The sequence below is a fragment of the Cygnus atratus genome, chromosome 9 (assembly GCF_013377495.2).
Source record: "Cygnus atratus isolate AKBS03 ecotype Queensland, Australia chromosome 9, CAtr_DNAZoo_HiC_assembly, whole genome shotgun sequence".
Taxonomy (NCBI): Eukaryota; Metazoa; Chordata; class Aves; order Anseriformes; family Anatidae; genus Cygnus; species Cygnus atratus.
In genome coordinates, this window is record NC_066370.1 from 26,443,243 (window position 1) to 26,468,660 (window position 25,418).

Consider the following 25,418-nt stretch of genomic DNA (forward strand, 5'->3'; position numbering starts at 1 on the left):
AAAGAAACAATTAAATCCTTAGGGCCTGCAAACTCCAATCTCTGCCACACTGGATGTGATGAATCAGCTTCAGCACAGCCCGCCATGGTGCCCACTGTGGGAAGCCTCCAAGGAGCTGTTGCTGCAGCTGAACTAGGTCACTCGACTTGCTATTTACAGAGAAGCAACCATTTCTGTGATTGTATGTTTCTCTGTTTCTCATCTTAAAGAGAGCTGCTGTATTCTGAGGGCACAACCTCTGACAATATCAGACTGTGGCCACACATGGTGTGGCTCTGTCTGCACATTTGCAACAAGCAGAGGGCCAGACACGCGCAGAGCTGGACACACACGGCCAAGAGGCCATTCAAACAAGCCTCTCTGAGAGAAGCAAGAGGATTGCAGATGCTGGCACAAGGGCACTGCAACACACAGGACCCCATTCCACTCCTACAGCACAGTGCAGCACCTATGCAAAGGACAGGCTCTGAAATTCCTCCAGTTACCACCCCCACTCTTCCCCAGGCCGGGAATAGAAAACAGCAGTCCAGACGGCCAGTCCTCTGTGCCAGCCTCTGATTCACACCTCCTCTTAAAACCTGGGCTCAGCCCAAGCCCAGCTCCACTCCCTTCACCAAACTGCCTCAGCTCTGCCAGGTTGTTTGGGGCCAACTATAGTGCTGCAGCCCTGAGGCACTCCTGGGCATCAGCAGCAAGCCTCTGCTGTGAACACTCAAGCAGCACACGAGGAAATGCAGCTTCTGCCTCACCAGCTCAGGGCTGCGAACATGGCAGGTTGGCTGCTCATGTGCATGTGTCTGTGAGCCATGGCAGCGCTGGGATGTGAGCACCTTGCTGTGTCCAGCATGGGGCAGAAGGAGGCAGGACAGTAATGGGGAGACCAGCACCCTTAGGCTGTAGGTAAGCTCTCCACATCCACTGCCAGGGGGTGATGGAGGCTGCAGAAACGTTACAGCACTTTGTGGCACAGAAGTTCCTGCTGCGTAGCTGGAGAGCAACAACAGGGCTAAGAGAACGGCAGAAGCCCCGTAGCCTGCCCACAACATCTCTGCATTCAGTCCTTCCTACCTGTGTTTTCCCCCAGCATACCGCTTCTGAGCACTTCCAAGGAGAGGGCATAGGAGTCCCCTCAACAAGGACCCTTTGGCAAAGCCATGATTTCAGCTGCTGTTTGCGCAGGCTGGAATGAAGGGGATACAAGGAAGCTCCATGCCAACCCTTTCGGTAGCAGCCATGCTCTGCCAAAAGCAGAAGGCTGCCCATTATCAGCTTGCAGCTATGGTGAAAAGCAGATCTGAACTAACACCGGCTTGCAGTACTTACCTGAAAACATCAGTGACCCACTTTGCAAGAGACAAGTGCACAGCATCCCATGGGAGCAGGCACCCCCTCCTCAGCCATATCCAGCTCTGCTCCTGCATGGAAAGGCCTGGCCACGCATGAATGCCAGGAACTCAGCCCAGCTCCCCTCAGCAAGGATGCAGATGGGCAGCAGCTGAGGCACTTCTCTAATGCTGCTCTGCTGCCAGGCTCACCTGACTTCAGTTATGGCTCCTCACACCAGAGCCCTGAGAGAATCAGACACAGCGAGGGTTTCCCCGCAATGAGAAAGGAAAAAGCAGTGCTCAGCTGGGCCTTAAATGGGGAAACAAAAAACATCACAAGGAACTGCCTGCTCTTTCTCAAAAGCAGCAGTTTCACTTCCCTTACAAGCAGTGGCTCCAAGTAACAAGATGCCTTGAGTAATTAACTGAATGTTCTTTGGACAGAGCTTGCAAAAGGACCTTATATGTATTAAATAAGAAAGAAAGATCTAAAGCCTAGAACTGGTTCTTTACTAACAGGCAACAGGTTTGGACTGAATCCTTTTTACACAAGGACCTCACACTGAAATTATTCAAAAGAAAGAACTGAACAGAGTCCAGCATATTTGTCAGGGGCTGCCCAGAAAAAGCAAGTTTTATGGTTGGTTTGTTCATTGTTTTTTTTTTTAAGGAAATCAAATACTCTTTTTTTTGGCATTACCATGACAGAGCTGTAAAGATTTAGCAGTAGCACCACATTAGCCTTCAAGAAGCAAATAAAACAACTGCTTCCTCAGCTAGGACAGCTTCTATAGCAAGTGTTATATTTGCCATTATCAGAGCTGAAAGTGGAAAGGAATACCTCATTAACACATGGAAGGACAAAGGATCTTCTGTGTAACAAGGGCCTGCGTAGTGCTAGGTGCTGGTACTGAATTATGTCAGCATCCTGAATTACGCTTGCCCAACACAACCTTCTGCTCCTTTAGAAGAAGCCACTTTAGTATAAAGCTGTATAATTGTCCTCCTTGAATCCCTATTTTTTACTTTCAACAAGAAACAAAACCAATGTTCTACAGTCAAGATAAGGTAATCATAGCAACATGCAGTTGTTCTAGATGGAAACACAACTGTGCAGCATCAGTATTACTACACAAGGCTCAGATGCTCTATTGTATTTGGAATAAATTGCAATAGCAGGGAGATAAATTTGCCTTGGGGTCTGTGGAAAAAAAAAAAAAAAGATATCTAACAGAAATATGGAGAAAATGTTATAATTAAATGGGTTTATTTTGATACCACAAAAAAAAAAAAAAAGCAAGAGTAAATCAGTCTCTAGCCATTTATCTTTACAAAGTGTCCTTAAAGGATAAAAGGGCTGCTACCCTCCTGTGTCTTTGCCCCAAAACTAGTACTATGTTCATACAGAAGGCAAAGGCAGTCATGTCATGTAACAGCAAGTGGCACCAGAAAAGCCTTGAGGAGCCAACTCAAGAAATCTCAAAGAGAAAAAAATAAAATAACAACAACAACAAAAAACAGTATGAGGCCTGCTGAGATGCCTACTACAGTCTCACTATGCTGTATGCTGGCCGAACACATCTACTTTGGCCAGGAAACCATTAAAAGCAGCTGCACTCTTCTATTAATCTGAGAAAGCTTTGATGATGTGACTTTTTCCAGCTCTTCATAACTGGCTTGGTATAAAAGGTCAGATTGGGAGTTATACACAAGACAGGGCTTTCCATATTTCTGGCAGACTGGTTCATGCTAGCTATTCTGGAAACTAACTTGAGCACAAACGGTATGCAAAGACACAGAGATAAATCAGCTGCTACAGAACACTCAGAGGCTAGAGGACTAGGATTGCTTTTACGTTCAATTCCTGCTCTGGCAAGTGCTCTCTTTCTCACAGCAGCTTTCCAAAAGGGCCCAGCCACCTCAGGGACTTAAGCTCCAGCATTCCTGCTTACCAGCTGCCTAACTCAGACAAGGCTGCATCTCTAAGTTAAAGTCTCAGGACACCTAAAAAAAGATCTGAACATACTGGGAAGCAAGAGTCCTAATGCAACATAGTGTCTATTTCATAACTAAGCCTCTCATATTCCAGACGTGTTTTTGTTTCTTCCAGGGAGAAGCAACATGACAAAAATATTTCCTGTTTACCTATTCATTTTCAGCTGTGATAGAGACAAAAGATTTCAGCTCATGCCCTCATTTGCTCATTGAAGAGAAATAAAGATGAAACAAAATGGTCAAATATGTTTCTTTTTTAATTTAAAAAGGTGGTGGTGGTTGTTGTTTTACCTTAGAAACCGAAGTCCTGCTTCACTTGAACATGACTAAGAGCTGGTGCAATGATAAATGATGGAATAAACCTGTAAAGTTTGTGTGTGACGTTTCAAAAAGCTTTTTCTCAAATGTCATAGACTCAGCATTGCTGGCATTCCTGAGATAAACAATTCAATTATTTAAAGAAACAAACAAGTTTTAAGCCTTCTTTACATACCAAAAAGAAGGTGAGAAAAGAACAGAAGGACTATTTATTGTATGTTATTTGCAAGTCACATCTAAGTTCATACTCTAGCTGAGATCATGGGTAAACTGACATTATTATGTTGTATCATGTACAGGGCTCAGTTATTTCATTTTAAGGTGATGGGGTTATTTCACATTTGAAAATTATTGGATAGCCAACAATTTTAGATCTGTCTTTTTCACCTATTATAAGAAGTATTTTTTTCTATATTTATCCTTTTAATGTTCTTGCTTTATCTCCTTTAAACACAATCTTTCTGCTCCTTGATGTGCGAACAACTGCATACCTTGCTGAGGACTCCCAGTTGCACCCTACTCATCCATTCCTACTGTCAAAGCAATCTCTGAAAAGATAGGCCTATAAGAAAATCAAAATTCAAGGACAGATTTTGTAGTGAAGCAACAAAAAATATTCAATGCTTTAATGACAGTGTTTGTTATTGGTGTCATCATTTCAGTTACCAACTTCTGTTTTTTTTCTGTTACTGAGATTAAATCTGAGTAAAATACAAACATTAAATCATTGTCATAATCAATGAATAGTTGTTTAGTCCTTTTTCATCAGCCAATTAACATAGCTTATCTAGGGGAAAAAAAAAATTAAAAAATTAATACTCAAAGAGAAGGGACCTAAGCTTTCGGTCATAAGCTTATGCTTAACTTTCTATGGTTTGGGTTGCCACAGTTACTGTGGACCTAGTCCTGTTGAATAGGGGATCATTCAGAGATCATGAGATGTATCATAACAAGGCACAGGACATGATCAGATTCAGGCTGCAAGTGGCTAAAGAACATATCTGTTTGCCTTTTCTACTCGTCATTTTCAGTGCTGTCATCCTGCCATGCTGATGACACAACAAATGGAAAGAATTCAGTACAATTTTTCTGAAATGGTATTTGTAGAGTGCCTTGTCCTGAAAGAGTCTGATGCACCCAACTCAAAAAGCATCTGCTACAGAAGGTAAATAAAATATTACAAGAATCAAATTCTAATAATTAATTAGTTCTATTTTTTTCTAATAATAATTAACTAATGCTATCTTAGTTCTAATTATTCTAATTATTCTAATAATTAACTAGGAAAGCAATGCTTCCCTCGCAGAGTATGCTAATACATACTGCTCCAAACTCATTCCATTCATGGCTGTAGTATTACTTCGGGTTTACATCAACAGAGGTAAGAGCAGGTTTGCTGCTTCCTTGCTTGATTTCATTAGCCTGACCACTGCAAGTTGGGAGGATCATTTTGAACAGTTAAGTGATTTACATTAATTTCTCTCTGGGGCCAGTATCAATTTATAATATTGCACATTCAAATGCATTTTGTTCATACAGTAGTCTTTAAAGTGTACCATCCTAAAAGAGAACCTCATTAATTACACAGGAATATATTCCCCAGCATGCTACAGAAAAATATGCTTTTACAATCAGCTTTTACATTTCACATATCCATAACTGTAGATTTTGTCTCCTGCATGAGATAAAGAAATAGCATAGCCTAGTTCTTCCAAGCATAATGGACCTGCCTGTGCTGTCTCAGGTGGACCTATGACTCTCCAGTAACTGGTTGTGCTTCAGCAAGTGCAAATTATTAAGAAGGAACAAGGCGGTGACTTTAGTCTTGCTTATGGCATTGGCACAAAGAATGCTGGAACTGTCTACAGCTTTGTGTGTCTACATTTAAAGTGGACACTAAAAAAGTCAGACACACAAACAAGAGCTGCAACAGCAGTCCCAGTAAGGGAAAAATGACTAACAGTGATAGGCACAAGCAGTTCTGTCTATACCTTACTAAGATGAAGATTAAGTAACAACTTGGTTATTATGTGTATATAGCTTCAATGGAAGAAAACACTGGAGATTAAAAAGCTCTTTAATCTACAGGAAAGGAATCAAACAAGAAATAAGGAGCAAAATGTTAGTAGCAATATATTAGGGTATGTCAATCAGGACTTGAAATAATAGCTATTTTTTATCTGCCAATAAATCAAATTAAGTAAAAACATCATGTTATGAGATTCTTTTCAGTTTAAGGAAACTTTTATCTCCATGATGCTGAATAATATGCAAGAAAAAAAAGCATCTAAAAATCTTACTTTATGAAATACCACATTAAATTAGCTGGAGCAGCTCTCAGACCATTTTTATGTTAAACTCAACCTAATGTATTTGGATACACCGGTGTTCGTACAAATATATTTTCAAATAAAAATTTATTTGAACTGCTAAAAGCAGGATGAAACAAAAAATGAGGGCCTTCTGAAATGACAGAAATGATAATAATAAGAACTGGGAAAGCAGACTTGTAACTGTGCAGTGTCACAGCAAAACAACAGTGCAGCTGCAGAAGAGTAAACACAACACAACCCTTTTTCTTCCTCCTGCAGGTTTCTGATGTACTCCGACACCACAGAACAGGACAGAAGGATCAAGGAACAGGATATTCTCCTCTCTGTAAAAGTTCTGAGGAAACAACGGATCTTGAAACAAATCTTCAGGAAGCAGAGACAGTTTTAAAGCCTTGGTCATTCTGCCAGTGAAAGCAATGAAGTGCTAATGAAAATGCTGGAATGATGCTAAAGGACTTTGTAATGGTCAGACACTCTCGGGAACAGTGAATCAGTACCTGGGACATTTCAGTCAGCCCTTCCCTTCTGCAAGCTCTTACCCTCTCACTTAAAATTACTACTCTGTACCCTTCTATTCAATGTTATGACCTTACTTTAACACCTGTTCTACTACCCTAAATGCAGATATAAATCCTCCTCCATGCGAATATTCATCCCCACAACAAATCACCTTGATGAGGATGGTCCAATGAAATTCATCTAAGGAAGGAAAAGAACAAATATGAAGTAAATTTTCTTAACTAAGTTCTACTAAAACTGTAAAGGATTTCTTAAAGCAATGGCATAAACCATACCTGGGGCAGCAATTAAATGTAGAACAACAAAGCACTGGACAACATAGACCTACATATAGTCCTCCTGTGTGTGTATATACATATATGTATACATTCTATATGAACTAATCAGCCCTTAGTTTCCAGAGGTTCTTTTATTCTGCATTGCCAGAACCTATTTACTTTACTTGTCAAGATGTTATCCAAACACCAGGGCTTCCAGTTATTTAAGTAAACATTTACATTGATCTAAAATCAAACATCCCCATTTACAAATGGGAAATTTTACCCAATCTTTAGGTCAGAGGAAGCTTTGTGGGTAAATCCTATATCCCTCTTTAAAAATGTAGGGTATGCATCTTCTTTTCCACTTGCAAGGGAAGAGGAAGAGTTGTCCATCCACATTAATTGCTATATGGGACAATGAGATAAAGAACATCTTAAAAAGAAACAAAAAAGTCAGTTCACGTATTGTGCAGATTTTATGATGCTTACTTCTATAGATACGCTTTTTATATTATCCTAGTGGAGCCAACAGACTGCTTGCCAGCTGCATCTACTCAATCAATGTAATGGTGTCCACATACAGCAGAGGAGCTGCTAAATGTGTAACAGAGATTGTTCCTGCATGTTCTTATCCTTAGTAATCTTCCTAACAATTTGTAAAATGAAGAGAAAATGTAAAAAAATAATGACATTTAACTTTTTTATGCCCTGTATCAGTAATGCTACCAAGGATTATAACTTCTCACTGCTCTCCAAATGCAGTTGAGGAATCAGATACACCAGTATATCCCTAGTACCCTTGCTTCTGTCTTCAAAGAGTGGCAAACTTCTTCCCTTGAAACCAGTACTAATGACATTTTACAGTTGAAACACAACTGGTGACAACCTCACAAAAACAGTTTTAAAGATACTCAAGCATCAAACTTCCATTGATTCCCTTGGAAATTATGACTCTGAATACACATAAACATCTGGTCACAAGTAACTACCAAAATTTTCCCAGGTCAGCTACTAAACACCCCTTTAAAATTACTTTCTTAAACAGGCGTTTTCTGAACACTGCTTGAGCTTCTTCCCTACTCAGAACAGCCAATACTGTGAACAGATTGCCATACGCAAACACTTGTCTACAATACAGCATGCCCTCTTCCTTATATAATACGGATCCTAAGCAGTTTTGTAGTGCAGTAGAAATCTTCCAATATGAGCAAAAGCACCTCTCTGACAATACTGCATTTATGTAGTTTTCCACAAAGATTTTTCATCCTGTGGTATGCATGGAGTCCCTCAGCCCTGCTGATAAAAGGTGAAGGATACTGAGAGATTAGACCTTGAGGAGGAGATGGCAGTGAGATGCTGCAATATGCAACCTTGTTTATCATATCCAGTGTTCCCAGTATGCTTTGGGATTTTTTTCAAGTATCTATCTCCTGGTTTACTTTACTAAATCATTTTTAAAAAGAGCAGAGGGGTACTGAATGGGAACTGATTACATATTTGATACTTCGCTGTTTGGAAAATCGTTTAGACTGAACTAGTCTTTTGGTGATAAGAACATCGGAACCCAACAAAAAATCTACATCTACTTCCCTTTATTTCTGCAGAAGGCAGACACGGTGTTAAATTTCTGGTATGGACTGTGCAGCCTGTGAGACATGATGCTTGCTAAATAAAAAGTATTAAACACTACAGCTTCAAAGCTGTTTTTTATTTGTTTTTATTTGTTCAATATTTTCAAGGGTAACACATGGAGAAAAAAATGAAGTGACTGATAACAGATGATTCTAAATTGTTGGCTTTAGTAGCATGAAGTAAAAATGCAAATGCATTATTGAATGAGCACAGCAAACAGACGGCTTGGTCACCCCCACCCCATCCTGATATATAAACAGAGATTTCATTCAGAAAATGGCATTACCTTTACTCAGCACAGCCTAATTATTAGCTTAAATATACAGCACATTTTCAGTACATCTATTTCATAGCAGCTTCTCCCATGAGCTTGAGAGTACATTAAAGTGTGCTAGTAAGTGTGATTATAAACCACCTACTGGATAGAGGAAGTTCTGCTGCGATATTTTAATTTATCATTTACACCACTCTGCTAACAAATGGAAAAAAGGGCACTGTAAATTTAACAGCAGGCATACATATCTTCATTTATTCTTCCATATTTTTAACTTGCAGCGAAACTTAAGACTTGGAAGTGCAAGTAGATTAAAGCTCCATCTAGTGCCAGGGTCCTGGAAGTTACTGAAAGACTTGCAGTCAAAAAATAGCAAACGCTTGCCAAACTATCAAGAAGCAGCAAGCCTAACGGCTCAAAGCTGTAACACACAAAGGGAAGTCAGTTGGAATTACTCTTACATTGTATAAGGGCTTAATTTTAAAGCTGCTGTGTCTTGTACCAAACAGAAAAGAAGATACTAGCTGGATACAGACAACATTCTCCAAATGCGCACATCCCAGTCTGTGGAACCAAGCTTCCACTCAGGCAGTTCTCTCCATGGCAGCAATGTACGATTATTATGGTAATATTCTGCACTACTGATCTTCTCCTGATCCGATGAACACAGCGGGTGCAGGCAGGGAGGGAACATGGAGCACTCCTCCCTGAAGCCCACTGCCTGGAGCTAGGGTGCTCTCAAGAGAAGTGTAAAATCACGTTTGAAACTCCTCAGAAAAACAGATCCCACTCCTTGCCTTCCCATTCCTTGCCAAGTGCTTCCAAACTGCTACACGGCAAAGGCTCAGCCCAGCTGCAGAGGCCACTTCATCCCACGGGGCCTGACACCTGCACACCTGCACCGTGTGCCCTCGCAGGCTTCGCCACCCAAAGGCAGGCCAGAAACAAAGCCGGCGTCAGGACAGAAGCTTTGGAGCAAGTGCCTATATTCTGTTTTTTGGATCTATCCCCTGGTTACTTTCTCTTTTCTTTCAGCAAAGCAGTTCATAAATAAAATCTTTGTTTTAATTCTGGAATTTACTGTAGTGGTATTTAATAGTAGGTATAAAATGGCAAAAAAAAAAAAAAAGAATTCTCAATTAATGCTAAAAAAATAAAACAAAACACAACAGTCCACAGCTAAAAGAAAGATAAATCACAGGGAAAGGGAGTAGGGGAATTGACAGAAGGGGAGGGGAAAGAAAGAAACAAAGGAACTTCAGCAAAGATAGCAGAATGGTTCATTTAATCTTTGCTAAATTCAACTTACCATTCTGCATGCTGTAAGGTGATCATGTTTATACTGTGGTTAAAATTGCAAATCCTTTTGTGGCATTTCTATTTCCTGTTACATGATATAGTTTGTAAAATAGCAAAAATATATACAAAAATATTTAGTCATTTAAATTAAAAACATTTTTTTCTACGAAGCCACACATTTTCTGCTTAGTCTTTAATGATATTTGATAAAAATTACTGTTCTCTCAAACTAGTAAATACCAGAAACTACTACCAAGCAGTTACAATGCTTTAAGCATGGAGAGTGAAATGTAATTTTTCACCACTAACTACTTCTCTTAAAAAAAAAAAAAAGTTGGAACTAGAGACAAATATGTGAACAAGAACGTGAAAAAACTGTGCCCAGTAGAAATACATTATAAAAGGATAAGATGGAAAAGCATATAAGCTGGCATTTGAGGAACCGCTATTTCCACTGCTGCAAACATCATTTGACTGATGATTGTCCCAACTTCCACACCAACAGTGGATTTTGAGAAACAAAAATACATTTGTCTACATGCTGCTTCCAAGCTGTCCTATTTTAGTAAAGCAGTTCCATTTGCTTCCAAAGAGCACATATTCCAATTCATCCAACTAAGCCATATCTACAAATCGGTTATTAATGGTTTTGAAAGACTTAGGCCCTTATGGTTTTATACATGGCTTGACTACTAGCCAGCATTTACCATTATTTTCTCAAAAGACATCCTCTGATGACGCCGTAAGAAAGTGTCTCTACTAAAACAAAATGAAAAAAAATCTAGCTGGTGCTAATGTTCTCTTCCAATGTTTTTCCACATTTTTTTGCAATGCAAAGTGCTAAAGCTGTACCTGTTACTAACTCTGCAACCAAAAATGTGTTGTGTGTTACAGCTGCGTTATGCACACTATTCTAAACTAATAGTTAAAACAAGGGTTTGTCCAGGAGGACATGGTAACAGGATGGTAACTCAGATTGTTAACAACCAACGCAATAATATGCTGGATTGTTGATTATGATATATATATGTATTTTGGGTATACCAAAGTCATGTATTTTTTGTTTAAGGAAAGTGGTCCTCATTCTGCATTTTACGTTTGAGTTTCAAAGAAAACTGAAAGAGAAGGAATCTTTTCGTTCTTCTAGATAAATGTAACACACCTGAGTTACAAATCTTTAAAAACTACCCTTTGCCATTTTGTGTTTACCTTAACTGTGAGTACAGACAAGTTGTGTTAGATGCATCTTTCCCATGTACATCTCCACATAACCTCAGCAGGCACTGGGAAGCACATACTGTTCGAAATATGCATGACCAAGAGCAGAGTGTTCCACAATTGCTCCTATCTAAATGTGATCCAATGACTTTGTGCAAGCTGAATTTCTGTATGAGGACTCCAGGAACATGGACAAGAGTGCAACAAGAGTCACATAGCAGATGACTGGATTCTTCCTACCACCCGTAACACTATTAAAAAGGTCCGCTCCCAGCTGCTGTAAACATTGATAATAAAAAAAACAGCACCCACTTCAAAACAGCACATAATCCAAGATTCAGACTCAATTTACACTTACCATGTGGAAAATGTATACTGGTTTAAAACCAGTAATACTTGGGGAGTTGGAGGGGAGCGGGTGGAAAGCAAAATCCATACACAAAAATGCCACACAAATGTAAGCCTGACATTCTGAAGCCATTAACCAGGTCTAAACAGACGTCAGTTAACTGCGATATTGAAATGGGCCTGCTTCACACTCCCACTCTAACTTTTCATTACCCTTTGTACAATTTCTTCAACTTAGCATTTTCAACATGTTTACCTATCTTAACAGCTGTTTGATTGAGATGTAGTACTGTTTCCTTAGCTTCAGTGAGGTATAAAAACAAAACAGGGAAAATCTTATAAACGAAAATAGAAAAATTTGAGAATTCTTAGGTTACTTTCCCTTTTACTCAATTATACTTTTCCCTGTTCCTCCCATTTTATGTTTTTAATGTTTTCTTTCATCCACACCAGATTTGATGCTCTACAGTTCAGCAGTATTAGACTTCCATAATAAGTACACCTTTTCTGAGCACATAATTCATGTATTTTAAAACTTTTCCTAGATCTTCTTTGGTGACTAGGTAGACAAATTTGAACAGAATAATGTTCATATACTTTGTTTCTCAAAAATGCAGTGTTTATTTGCATTGATGTAATTGAGAGAAAACCACAACATCTATGGCAGAAACAATTCTCTGGGTGCTGAAACGAAATATTACTTCATATGATAAATTAATACAGAAATATTCTAAATATTAAATATACATAGACTGGCTCTTCTTTGGTGAACAGACAGCAGGCAGTTTGACTGCTATTCATAGCTAAAATGAAGTACTTCCTGGCTAGAGAGAATTCTGGTACTAAGTTAAAAAAAGAATTGCAGGAAAAAAGCATTTAGTAGTTTCTGGTTTATTCCAAAAATAATATATATTTGTAATTTTACAGGGCAGTGTAAGGTTGTAACTATATAATTTATCTGGGAAAAATATTGCCTTCTGCACTACAGAATTATTATTAAGTGCTTTTGCAGACAGTGAATGTTTTGGGTAGACATTACATATGATAAACAAACTTATGCATCTGTGATCCTGAAATCCTTTGCACTTTTAACAAATAGCAAGCATCAACAGCAAAATTATCTGTGATCATAAAAGGAAATATCACCCAGATAGACATATTTACAGATAGTTTTTTACTGAAAGAAAGCTCAATGAAGGAAATACTGTACTGAAAAAAGATTCAAATTTCCTGGTTGGCCATGTGGTAGACTGAAAAAGCAGCAGAAAGCAGTGCAAAACCAATCACATAAAGAAATTGTGAGCTAGAAAAACAAAGTTTTGTCAGTTCAGTAACTGGAACATGACCTTGCACAGGCAGCCAAAAACTGGAGCCAGACTGTGACAAATACATGGTTTGCCAGGATGCTGCTGCTGACGTTTGGATCATTTTAAGCATGAAAGAGTCCTGGCATTACTGCAGTGCACCCTCAGTGTAATGCTGCATTAGGAAAAGTGTGTTCTTGTTTTTTTCTTTCCTTAATGCCTGCTAACACAGTGCAAAAATGCAGATCTGTTAAAAAGGTAAAATTACCTTCCATTTAACTTTGACAGAGAAACAAACAAACAGATGAAGCCTGGGAAGACTTAAATGCTGTTCTTTTTCATCTAACATCATTTCTCAGCGCAATCAGTGCTCTGCACAAAGAGCGGAGGTATGGACTTCATGCAGTAATAAGTTAGCTACTCTTGTTGAACCCCAATCAATGAAAAAACAACTGTCTTTAGAACCCATGCTTACTATGTTCCATTTTCTAATTTTCTCTTTTCTCTCTTACTTGGTACTTCTCCAGCTCCCTACTGCATTTCTTAGTTTTAGTTTGCGTTCTTCAGATCACTTCTACACAATCTTTCACCCACCAGAAAGATCAGTTAACAAAGGCATGAAATGAGTCACCAACGAACTTGGATAAAATAAAATAAAATAAAAATAAAATTAAAATAAGATAAAATAAAATAAAATAAAATAAAATGAAGAGCTTCAACGGAACATGCTTCCACCCTCCCTCACCTGTGTCAAGCTACCTATAAACTGACTAAATTTCAAAATTTCACACACTCAAGTAAGAATTTGCATACAAAAGACATTATAGTATTAGGATTTTTGTTTGTCGGCTGCTGACAAGATCACAAACTTATCTTAAAAATCCAAAAGCTGAGCAAAGTTTCATGATTCTGGACATATTTTTTAGTTCCCTGACTAGACAGCCTATAAATCTGGCCCAAAAAGAATTGTTCTCAGATTTAAAGCCGCTGTTTCTGGAAGCAACTTAAATAGAAGCAATCTCATACCCCTATCATCTGACATAGCAAGCACCCCTAAGCCTGCATTTGATTTAGAAGTTACACTTTAGCTTTATTATTTTTTAATTTGATGGCTGAGTAAATGACAAAGGAGAGAAATTCTTCTCAACTTCATACCTAATGAATTAATCCTTAGCAAGACAGAGGTTTTGCTGAGATATCTACATGGTAAAGCTGTATAAAGCAAGCCTGCTATACAAAGAAGAAACCAACATCTGCACAGGGAGTTAAACCATCTTTCCCAAATGGTGCAGGAGATACCAGAATTTATTTTTTTTTTCTTTTTGCAGATCTTTCTAGATGGTTTCAAGTGCTGTTATACAGGGCTCATTTTAGTGCAAGTAGAACTATGCTAGCACTTGATATGACTTTAAGCGCAGGTATAGCTATGCAATAAAACTTTGCATTGTACTCTTAACCTAATCTTTTTTGCATTTTGTAACACCCTATTTTTTTAAAGTTAGCTTCAAGTTTTCAGCTCATTAATATTAAATTTCTACCATTTATTTCAGTTAACGCTCATCCCAGCCTTTGGCGGCTTCCTTGCTTTTCAGCCAAGTTAGTTAATTAGCTGGGGAAGCACTCTGGAAACACTGCTCTCTAGTTATCACCACAAGGTCACAAGGCAGAATACTTCTTGCTGCCTGGCTTTTAATCAACAGAACTGAATCTGCTAACTCATAACACTTTTAAATCAGTGTTACCCTCTGTACTTCCGAAAGCACTTGTGGTCACGACAAAGATTGCCACAGGAAACACAATATGGTCTAGAGAGGAAGTAACAAGAGCAGTACCACAAACTAATCTTATAACTGTTAACGCTGAATGAACTCTAGCTCACAGGTCCTACATGAAATGCCACTGTCAAGCCACTGGAAATTCATGGCGTGGAATCTTTTTCCCATGATTTCAGGTAGACTGATTGTAGCTGTGATTCTTTTCCCCCAGAATGCTAAGCTTTTAATTAACAGCAGTAAGACAATCACTTTGAAAATAATTTTTCATTTGAAAATTCTGTATCTCAGTAGATTCTGTATTGAAAATAAAAATAAAAACAACAAAAACCAAGCAAAATTATCTTTTGGATATTTTTCTGTTAGCTCTGTAAGGTTTAATTTTCACATAGAAGACAATCTTGCTTTCTACTGATGGCCACTTATTCCTCCTGTCTATACATAAGTGATGTTTAATGTTTTCTCCAGGTGGGTCAATTTGGTGAAAAATAGGACGAACGAGGGATATCACAAGAAATCTTACCTTTGGCTCTCCAACCGTTTCAAGCACAGCAGCAATTCTGGTAGTTACAAAGCATGATAGAACACTGCACGTTATTTTACTCACACAATATACACATTGCTTCAAGTTTTTGGTCACTTTCAACTTTTACATTACCGATATAAAAGCACTAAAGTTTCTCACAAAGTTATAAATCATATGCTCTATTTAAATACAGTCTATATTTTCAAATTATTTCAAATGATTATTTTTCTTTGATGTGGTCCAATATAAATTTTAGACAAAGTTCTGAATTGAAGACTAATAACTGTTACAGGCTGCATTAAAAAAAATGTGGCAGCAGTGTGCAAATACCTTCCAGAAAGTAGAACTATCAGGTTGAATGCAAAAAGAGGCTAGTACACAGCAAATCACAATTTAGCTACTATTCATCCTAACTATATAGCTTATGGTCAGAGGGCACCACTTTATACAGACAGATACTGATGTTAAAACAATCCACATCTACCAATTTTAATGATATTTTTAATATATCTATACTCTTCATTTAATGATGAACAATGTCAAAGATTCAAATTATGCTTGTAACAAAGAATAGAACTGGAAATCCTCTCTCTTAGTCTTTACCACACAGAGCACATCCTCATTTTCTTAAACCCAACAGACTCAAATGTGCTCTTGCAGTAGTGTCAATAAAAACAGCACTATAATGACTACATAAGCTAACATACAACACAACCAACTGAGGCAACTCTTAGCGAAATTAGAATTATAGAATTATGATTTTTAGCAAAAGTTCTGGTGACCGTTGAAACTAAATTTTACAAACTACCTTGTAGTTTCATAATATTAAATAATGGTAACCTGATTTAATCTTCACTTTCTAAATCTATTGCTGCTAGAGTTACTTCACAAATAAGATGAGTAAAAGCTGAGCTACCACGTATCTGGCAAATCTCATCCATTCATTTATATTCAGGTGATCCCAGACTGCAGTGCCATTATTTCCAATGTACATCATTAAAGGCAGACAACTTTTTACAGTGATTTTCTGTATTGCTAACATCTGTTCAAAGTAGCAGTCATACTACTGATCACCTATCTTATGCACATATTAATAAAACGTGACAAGACCTCCCTCTGCAACTCGCTGTGGAGGGCGCAACACACCATGCTGCGGGGAACAAGGGCTTTGATGAGGCTGTTAAAGAAACTTTCTTCCTCCTCAACCATACTGCCCTCAGATAAAAACACTGGCTTTTGCTGTCAGTGGACAAAACAGCAGAGGTTGAATTCCCACCCATCAGCTAGAGACACAAAAGATGGGCACTGAAGCAGCTGCATTTCCCTACAGAGTAAGTCCAGCTCCTAGCTGGCATTGGCCATTTGATCTCTACTTACCATGAAACAGGACTGGACACTGGGCTGTGAGGGCTCTGAAGCTGGAGTTCTTGGTCCTCAGGCAGAAGGGATGACCAAGTATGTTGGAGAGTACATGCAAGAAGGTGATTCAACTCCAGGCCAGAGGCCAGTATAGCCTTTGGCTAAAGCCCTGGAAACCCACAGGTGTATCTGAAAACTACCTCCAAGCTTGTACCAACCAGCCTGCCATCCATGCAAAACCCATCTCTCATTAATCATAGGATAGTGACACTAGCAAACAGGCAGCCCAGGAATTCCCAAGGCCTGTCTCTGGGTTCGGGATGATATGATGTCTGCCTCTGTGTTTATAAAATCCACTTGTTAAAGTGAAACAGTCTGGAATTCTTACTGGAGCTTGCAAAAAGCAACAAAAAATCCAAAATATATTCCAAAACACATACACAAAACCAAACAGATTTTGGTCCAACTCCAAAAAAAAAAACCCAAAAAAACATCAGCCTCTTGCTCGTTTAAGAATGATGTGTTTCATCTACGCAAGTAACAAAGTTGAACTGGGACCTCCTAACCTCCTAGAAGGGAGCATGAAAAATGAGAAGTGGCCCTCAACAGCAACAGAAGAAAACTTTCTCTTTTTCTCTCCCTCCCATGAAAAGAATCTGGGGAGGGAGGACGATGAGATCCATCCAAACGTCACAGAATGTTTTAGCTATTTAAAAAGCCAAAAGCAAATTTACAGTCTATAAATTGTTAGCACATGTAAGGCCATGAAAACATTTTTGGTACCCATGGATGGCAGGAAAAGGATAAAGCAAAGTTCTGGTGTGGTCCAAACTCAGAGGGGCAAAGGCACTGTGAAAATAAAATAGAGGAAACATTTATGGAATTAAGCTAAAAGATGCAAAATAAGCTCTTTTTAAAAGTATCTAGTAATCTAAGCAAACTCTGTTAGCATCTAAACAACAGTCAATCCCATGACAACTGAATTAGGTTTTAAAAGGACTAAGAACACCCTCAAGTATGTTGTAGGTATACTGACTGTAAAAAGCTGGTGAATGTTCTTACTGGGAGACATAGCCACAGGAAAAGACAGATTCAATTGCTGTATTCTATGCCTTGGGAAATTCAGGTATGAGCTGTAACTTCCTGAATTAAAGCTTCAAAGCAAATAGCATGGAAAGCCACTTCATATTTCAACAGTCTCCCAGGAATCATAATGGAGCCCAAGGAAGGCAAAGCTGCCCTGCTCAGAAGGGAGGTGACACCCCACCCTTCCGATTTCAGTTTCAGGCAGGACCAAGCTGTCGCCCTAGCACACCCGTTCAGTGGACGTTCCTGCAGCTTTCAGCGGGGCAGCCTCCTGAGCAGCGGTCCTGCCAGAGCCAAACACCAATGCAGCAGAACGCTGGTAATAAATCTGGGCCTCTTACAAACAAAGGTGGAAAATAAATTATTTCTACAGGAACTTGGTGGAACCTGGAGGGAGGAACAAAACTCCAAACTGCCACTTACAAAATCATGCAGGAATAAAATACGCCATGCTAGTACTTACGATGGGGAGCCCACCACCTTCACACAGCACAAACGCTTCGATACAGAAACCCCCTCGCCACCCGGACGGGACACACAGTTAGCGGAGGCACGGGGCAGGGGACTGCGGTCCGCTACCGGCGCTGTGACCAGCAGCGCTCTCCTGGAGGACACCGCCAGCTGCTGAAGGAGACGGGACGCGCCCGGGAGCACCGCGCACCGACCCGCCGGCAGCGCCGCCCGGCAGGGCACAGCCCGCGGAGCCCCCCCCGCGCGCTCCCCGGGCAGGCTCCGAGCGAGCACGGCGCGCTGCTCAGCGCGGAGCCCTGGGGACACGCCGGGCATTTACCCGGGCAGCGACCACGCTTCCAGAGGCAGCGAACAGCGCTGCTTCCAGGGCGCGAGCGAAGCGTTCGCAGCTCTCCAGCTCAGAGCGGCTGGCAAGAGGCGGCGGGCTGCGGGCGGCGGCGCCGGAGCCGGGGCCGCACCGCTCGCAAGGCCAGGCCGGGCCGGGCCGGTGGTACCGCGCTCGGCCGCCCCCGGGGTGCCGGGGTGCCGGGGTGCCGGGGTGCCGGGGTGCCGGGGTGCCGGGGTGCCGGGGCCCCGCCGCCGCCGCCGCCCCCCGCAGCCCCGCCGCAGCCCCGCCGGGGGAGGGGGCGGTTCCGGGCCGGGCCCCTCCTGCCCCCGCCCCCCGGCGCCGGCAGCGCGGAGGGGAGGGGAGGGGAGGAGGAGGAGGAGGAGGGAGGCTGGGCTGGGCTGGGCCGCGCCGCTCGCTGCAGCGCTCGGCTCCGCTCGCCGAGGAGGAGGGAGAGGAGAGGGTGCGCCGCGCCTCGCCTCGCCTCAGCCGCCCGGCCCGCGCCGCGCCGCTCGCTGCCCGCCGCCGCCCCGCTCGCTCCCGCCTCCGCCCGGCGCCGAAGATGGCCGGCTGGCAGAGCTACGTGGACAACCTGATGTGCGATGGCTGCTGCCAGGAGGCCGCCATTGTGGGGTACTGCGACGCCAAGTACGTCTGGGCAGCCACGGCCGGCGGCATCTTCCAGAGCATCACGGTGAGGGCCGCGGCGGCGCCGGGTGATGGGGCACCCGCGGGCGGTGCCGGGGACGGGGGCACCTTGCAGGGGGACGGGGGTATCGGCGGCTGCCCCGGGCGGGGGGGGGAGGGGGGGGCGGCAGGCCCGCGCCGCAGAGCCGCTGAGGCGGGCCGGGCGGGCCGCGGCGCTGCGCCGCCTTTTTGTCTCCGGCCGCCCGCGGCCGCGGGGGGAAAGACCGGGCCTCCGCGCGGGGGCGGGGGCCGGTGCCAGCGCGCGGGGGCCGCGGGAGGCGGCGGCGCGGCGGGAGAGGCCGCGCGCGGCGCGGCTTGCGTAGGGCTGCCTGCGCCTGGGCCTGGCGCTGCGGCGAGGCTTACGTGCGCGGCGTAGGCGGCGTTCGTGAATGCCCACCTCGCCGCTGGCTCCATGTTTTCCATCGCCAAGATGGCGCACTGCCATTGATTCCTCCCTCCCTCCCCTCCCCCAGCCCTGCCCGTCCTCCCCCCGCTGCCGCCCGGGCCCGGGCCCGGCTGCCGCTGCCCGTGCAGAGGCGCCGCGCGGGGCGGGCCCTGCGGCATCGCGGCCCCCTCCCCTCCTGCTCCGCGCTGCCATGGCCCGGCCGCCCTGGGCCGCCCCGAGCCGAGTCGCCGGCCCGCGCCCCGCCCCGCTCCGGGCCCGGCGCGGCGGTGTCGGGGCTGTGGCTGGGGCTGGGGCCGGGGCCGGGCCCGGCGCGGCGGTGTCGGGGCCGGGGCCGGTGCCGAGCGGGGCCGCGGCTGGGGCCGAGCGCGGCGCGGGGCGGCGGGGCCGGGCCTGCCGTGACTCTGCACTTTGCGGCGGCCGCCGCCTCGTGTCGCGGCCAGGGCCCGGCCCCCGCGGCGCCCCCCTGCCGGGCCGTTCCGTGCCCCCCTCGCGGCTGCCCCCGCCGGCCGCCCGCCTTCCCCCGCTGCGGCGCCGGCGGCGCGGGGCCGTGCCCGACCTGGCAGAGGCCGCGGCAGCTGCTCGGCGGGGGCAGGCGCCAGAGGCCGGCACCCGACCCGGCCGCGAGGGGCGGATGGCCGGCAGGCTCTCCTGCGCTGTGCTCAGTGTCGAAGCCGACTCCTGCGGGCACCGAAACGCGTTTGGCACTTAATAAGTTCAGTCGTCCAGTGCTTCCGTTAACGACACCTTGGTACCCAGCAATACTTAGGCTATGAAGTGTTTCGGGACAGCAGTTCCACCGCTTCCAGTGGCAGCAAACCAGCACGATGTATACGCCTAATAACAAAGCAGTCTGTTCTGGAGTACTTCCTGGTGGGAACAAGGGGAAGCTTTCTATCTAATCCTCTCAACCAGAGACAGGACGCTTTTGAAATAGAGATTGGGCAGTAAGATAAAGTAGTGCTAACTCTGGACTTTTTTCTTTGACAGCCAGTAGAAATAGATATGATTGTAGGAAAAGACCGAGAGGGTTTCTTCACCAACGGTCTGACCCTTGGTGCAAAGAAGTGCTCTGTGATCAGAGATAGCCTGTATGTTGATGGTGACTGCACAATGGACATCAGGACAAAGAGTCAAGGTGGTGAGCCAACATACAACGTTGCTGTAGGCAGAGCTGGCCGAGGTAAGCAGGATTTTATTCACTCATAGATCATTCAGTTAACAGTATGAACCTGGGCATAGGCTCCGGTTACTAAGTCCAAAATCTTGTATTTAATGGTTAACTAATCGGGGTAGGTGGCGGTGGTCAGGCTGATTAACTAGATTTTTGCCTAAGATTAAACACTTGTCCTGGTTCCCCCATGTGTGATCACAGTTGGGCGCTAGGCTGTGAAATGGTTGATGAGATCTCGGGCAAGAAGGACCTGGTTATTGCTGGAGTAAATTTGCCGACTATATTGCAACTAAAGTTTACAGTAGAATACCATAGGGATACATTAATGATTTATAGTGAAATAAGCTTTTATATTGAAAATGTCTCAACCGAAAGTTTATTCTGCACAGAAGTGAATTTCTTGTATGAGCTACTTCCACTTGCCTTTTAACAAGTTCTATACTAACTCTTCTTGCACTTACTATTGAGCTCTCTGAAGTCTGTCTTTGGGGAAAAAATGCCTGTCCAATTTGGTATCAGGGAGAAACTTGCTTTATGCTAGTTTGTCTACTCCTTGTGCTCCTCACTTAAATTCCAGCAAAACATGCTACTGAGAAGGCATTATGCTCAAATGTTTAAAGAAAAAAAAAAGTGCCTCAAAATACTGGCTACAAGCAGAATGCATTGTGTTCAGGATACCTAGCTTAGCGTTTTTTATGTGGCTGTAGAATAAATTGGTGATCACTGGACTTCTGCATATAAATTTTTTTTAAAAAAAAGGCAAAATTTGTCTGTAAGTTAAAGCCAGGTGACGAGTGTTTGCAGCACTTAAAACAAGCAGAGTTCTGACTCCTTGCTGCAAATTATGGAATGCTAATGAGAACTGTCTGTCTTAAGCCTTTTCTGAGCAAATTGCTATGGAGATGTACAATCACCTGTAGGTAGGCTGACTGCAGTATTTCCAATTACACTGTACCTAACTTGGGAAACAATTGTGCTTGTGAGAGCATAATGCTTAGTGTGTCTGTGTACCTGCGAGTGACATCTGCTGGCAACTTGCAGATGGTGTGTACTGCTGAAGAGCCTTACCGTGTTCTTGTTTGCAAGACAGCTGGGACACTTCATCACCAGAGTTCTGAGATTAATTGGAGTCAGCACTGAAATCTTTGTCTTATGCAAAACGTGAAGCATGCTTTATAGTGGTATTATTGCATGACAAGTCTTAGTTCAGGTCTGACCCTATGGATTTTTTTGCTAGCAATAACACAGTTATTCTGGTTCTTAGACTGACTGGCAGTGTCCGCTGCAGACATGACTATTACCTCTTGTGCTCTTCAGTGTCACAGTTCTTCTATGTGTACAACTACTTTTGTCCCTGACACCACTTTTTCTCCCCCGTTTTTTAACATGTAGCCAGGGTTTCCTGGCTGGGTGATGGCAGATGGTGGATAGGCACTATGGTGCTTTTTTGAGGTAGTTGGTGGCATTTTTTTTATTTTTTTTTAAGCCATGAACTCATGGCTTACCTGAAGGATAACCCATGCCTTCTCCCAGCCCTGTCTACATCTGTATTTTTTACAAGATTCCTGTAAAACTAGCTTAATACCGAAGTACTAAATCTTGAATTTGAGTGTGTTTATTGCACTGCCTAAAACTTGCATTATTTCCTTGTCTAACACACTCTTTTTAAAACTTTTTTCTTTTCTCTTTCAGTCTTGGTCTTTGTAATGGGCAAAGAAGGGGTCCATGGAGGCGGATTGAATAAGAAGGCATACTCAATGGCAAAATACTTGAGAGACTCTGGGTTCTAGTTGCTAGGCAGACTGTTAAGTACTAGGGGAAGATTGCTATTAAACTTTCCTGGCGGTGAGCTTTAAACCTTACATTCTGGAAACTTTATTAGCAATGCAGGGTGATGGGGTATGAACCTGTGTCTCCTTTGTATCCCTTTGTTGGTGGGGAAAGGTGTTATTTTTTTCTTTAATTCTGTTCATTTCTGTTTTGTTTCCTTGTGTACTCCAGCATTGGTTATAGTCATGGGAAAGGAAGGTGTCCATGGAGGGACACTCAACAAGAAAGCATATGAACTGGCTTTATACCTGAGGAGGTCTGACGTCTAAGCAGCCTCTCCCCATCCAGCTAGCAACTGTCTTCATCACCACCCAGTTGTGTTCAGTGCTACCAGACTGTAGATGGTAGTTTGTGTTTTTTATTTACCCACTTTCTAATGTCATAATTCCAGTTACCCTTTGTTCATTTGTATGTTAACCACTGTGTGTAACCAAGTCCCATATCTGGCACCATTACTGCACCACAAAGACGATATGCATGATACCTTGAAAAACTATTGGGAGGGGAATATGCCAAGTGTAGGCTTTGCTTTGTCTTAGCAATTAGTGTGTATTGACAACTAAAACAACTTAAATACTAAACAAGGTGCCGATTGTACAATCTAATTTGATCGATGCCTCTTCAGCACTTTGAGCAATTACACAGCTCACTAGTCTTCCTTTCATAGAGCATGGTTGGGAGGAAAAAGTGCATGCATATCTTTCTGTCCCTCTCCCCTCTTGTGTTTTTGTTGTGTTTTTTTTTAATCCACATACGTTTGCTTACACCTATTTTTATAGTGCCTGGTTTGTTTAACCAATTTGCCACTCAAAAGCTATTAATGTTAAATCAGTTTTGTTGTTGCACTTCACTGTAGGTTTAAGTCTCTCACTTTTTCTTCATGATGTCTGAAGCTTGTACTGCTTAATAAGTGCAATCGCAAAACTATCAAAGGGTACAGATGCACTTCCTCCCATGACCTTACAACCACCATCCCGAATGAATCCCCAGGGACATTCCATCTTTGCAATAGCTCAGGCACTTTTTTTTTTTTTTTGCCAGCTCCTGTTCTGTAGTTGAATTGTAAAAGGCTGCCATTATGGACATTAGATATCCCAGCATAACCATCTGGAGTGTGTCTGGTTTCAGTTTTTCATAGGACCAATTTTAATTTGCAGCTTGGGTTGTTTTGGTTTTTTTTAATTGAACTGCAATGTCATTGTGGAAAACTGCCACCTTCAGCTATTCTGGGAGCGCTGACTGACTCCAGTCTTTCTGCCAGATTACTTACTGGTTAAAGAGTTCTGCTGCTCTGAAGCCATTATTCAGATGAAGGTTGGTAGTTTGAAAGCTAACCTGTCAAAATGATGCCATTTCAAATTTAAAATCTTCATTTGGCCTGTCACACCCTTGCTGCAGAAATCATGGAGTGAACTGCCTTGTGCACCAGTCATTTGAAATGTCTGTAACCAAACTCTCAGTTCAGGCACGGTACTAACTTGTATGTCCATTTAAAGAGAACTGCAGAACTCTGTATACAAAAGAATAAATGGGAGATGGTATTGGTTGGAATAACTGACTTGGCTGTCTTGTGATGAATTTTTTAATATGTATTCTGTGCCATACTATTGTTTAAAAAAAATGAACTGTTGCTATTGTGAGATGGATTTTAACTGACTACAAGGGTTTCTTTTGAATGGCACTACTTTAGGGACATTCTAGTATTTGCTTCTATTGTTGGGCCTTGTGGATAATGTACAGATTTAAACAAATTCTTGTTGCTGATTTGTCCATTTCTTTCCCTGCACTTTGTTACATCTGGGATACAGTCTAACTCATCTGATTTAATATGCATTTCAAAAAATGCCATAACTATTAAAACACCTTGTTTACAGACAGATGAAATAAATTTATTCCAACCAAACAAAATAAGACTCTTTGTAATTTCTTTTTTCCCCCACAACTATCCTCTGAAGCCCTTCCTCGTTGCATGGCTGACTATAATACTTGATCTAAGTGCAGTTGTAAGTTTTGTGAAATAGTAATAGTATGGTAATACCACTCTAGTTAAAGGACAAAATTCTAAGCCTTTATAAAAGGCCTTTGAGGTAGATATACCTAAATTAAGAGATGATTTCTTTTGGCTACCTCTGCGTTTACCAGCGTAAAGGGGGAGTGCATTCCCACCTGCTTTACAGCGTTTCCCATCCTATGAAAATGCAAAAAACACTAAAAAATGGAAAACAGAAGCAAGAGGAGACCTCTGCCACACAATCTATTCAGCAGGGTAAGAGCTTGCTCCCCTCTGGTAGGGAAGAGGTTTAAGGTCTGCCAGCTAAACAGCATCTCTGAGGCTTCCGGTATGTCTGCTACCAAAGCACTCTGAAACCCTGAGTCACATGAAAGCAGTGTGCCTTTTAAGATCTGACAGTAAACAATGGGTGTTTGAGGGAGGGGGGGGAAGAAAGAAAAGCCCAGACCTTAGAGGTTAATCTTCAGCTAAGGTGATGCTTTTCTTCTCAGTCCTGACAATGCTAGTTGCTTGCTGCTTGCATGTTACCATCAAAACGCCATTGTTCTCCCCCATCTCCCCCTTCATCTTAATCTTCAGTGTAACTGTTGCACCCACTCTTGCTCCTAGCTCCCCCTCTTAACTGAAGCCTTCACATATGCAATATTTATCTCCTCTGGCTGCTTGAGTGGCTTAGGGTCTGAGCTGTACCTTCCACCTTTAACTTCTATTATAGTGCTAAAATTGAAACGGACTAGAACAAGCCCACAGCCCAGAACAAGTTTACTTTTGGTAGTTTCTAATACAGAGGATGCAAACCTCTCACTTTTCCAGTAAAATTGTTATATCAGAATATGTGTTTTGCTCTGTATCTAAATTTTGCCTAAACCAAACTTAAAATTGCACTTACATTCTGATTGCAGGATTTTTATTTTTGGTTGTTTGAAGTTTTTTGATAATGAGGCCATCA

General features: G+C 42.6%; 1 protein-coding gene and 1 long non-coding RNA gene across 3 annotated transcripts in view; one reads left to right on the plus strand and one right to left on the minus strand.

Annotated features, from left to right (window-relative positions):
* Positions 1–18,308, minus strand: part of LOC118257980 (uncharacterized) — a 62,919-nt gene extending 44,611 nt beyond the window's left edge. The window contains exons 1-2 of the long non-coding RNA XR_004781747.2: positions 18,032–18,308; positions 16,501–17,331 (exon numbers count right to left, since the gene is read on the minus strand). This is a non-coding gene — a long non-coding RNA (uncharacterized LOC118257980). The remainder of the gene's footprint in view (positions 1–16,500; positions 17,332–18,031) is intronic.
* A 409-nt stretch (positions 18,309–18,717) lies between these two features.
* Positions 18,718–24,369, plus strand: PFN2 (profilin 2). Of its 2 annotated transcripts, none has more exons than XM_035566433.2 (3): positions 18,718–19,058; positions 20,445–20,637; positions 22,321–24,369. In XM_035566433.2, exons 1-3 carry the CDS (start codon positions 18,927–18,929, stop codon positions 22,416–22,418), a joined length of 423 nt encoding a protein of 140 aa, XP_035422326.1. In that variant the 5' UTR covers positions 18,718–18,926; the 3' UTR covers positions 22,419–24,369. The 2 variants fall into 2 exon arrangements, with proteins under 2 accessions (XP_035422326.1, XP_035422325.1); XM_035566432.2 differs by having other exon boundaries at positions 22,630–24,369.
* The last annotated feature ends 1,049 nt before the right edge of the window (positions 24,370–25,418 follow it).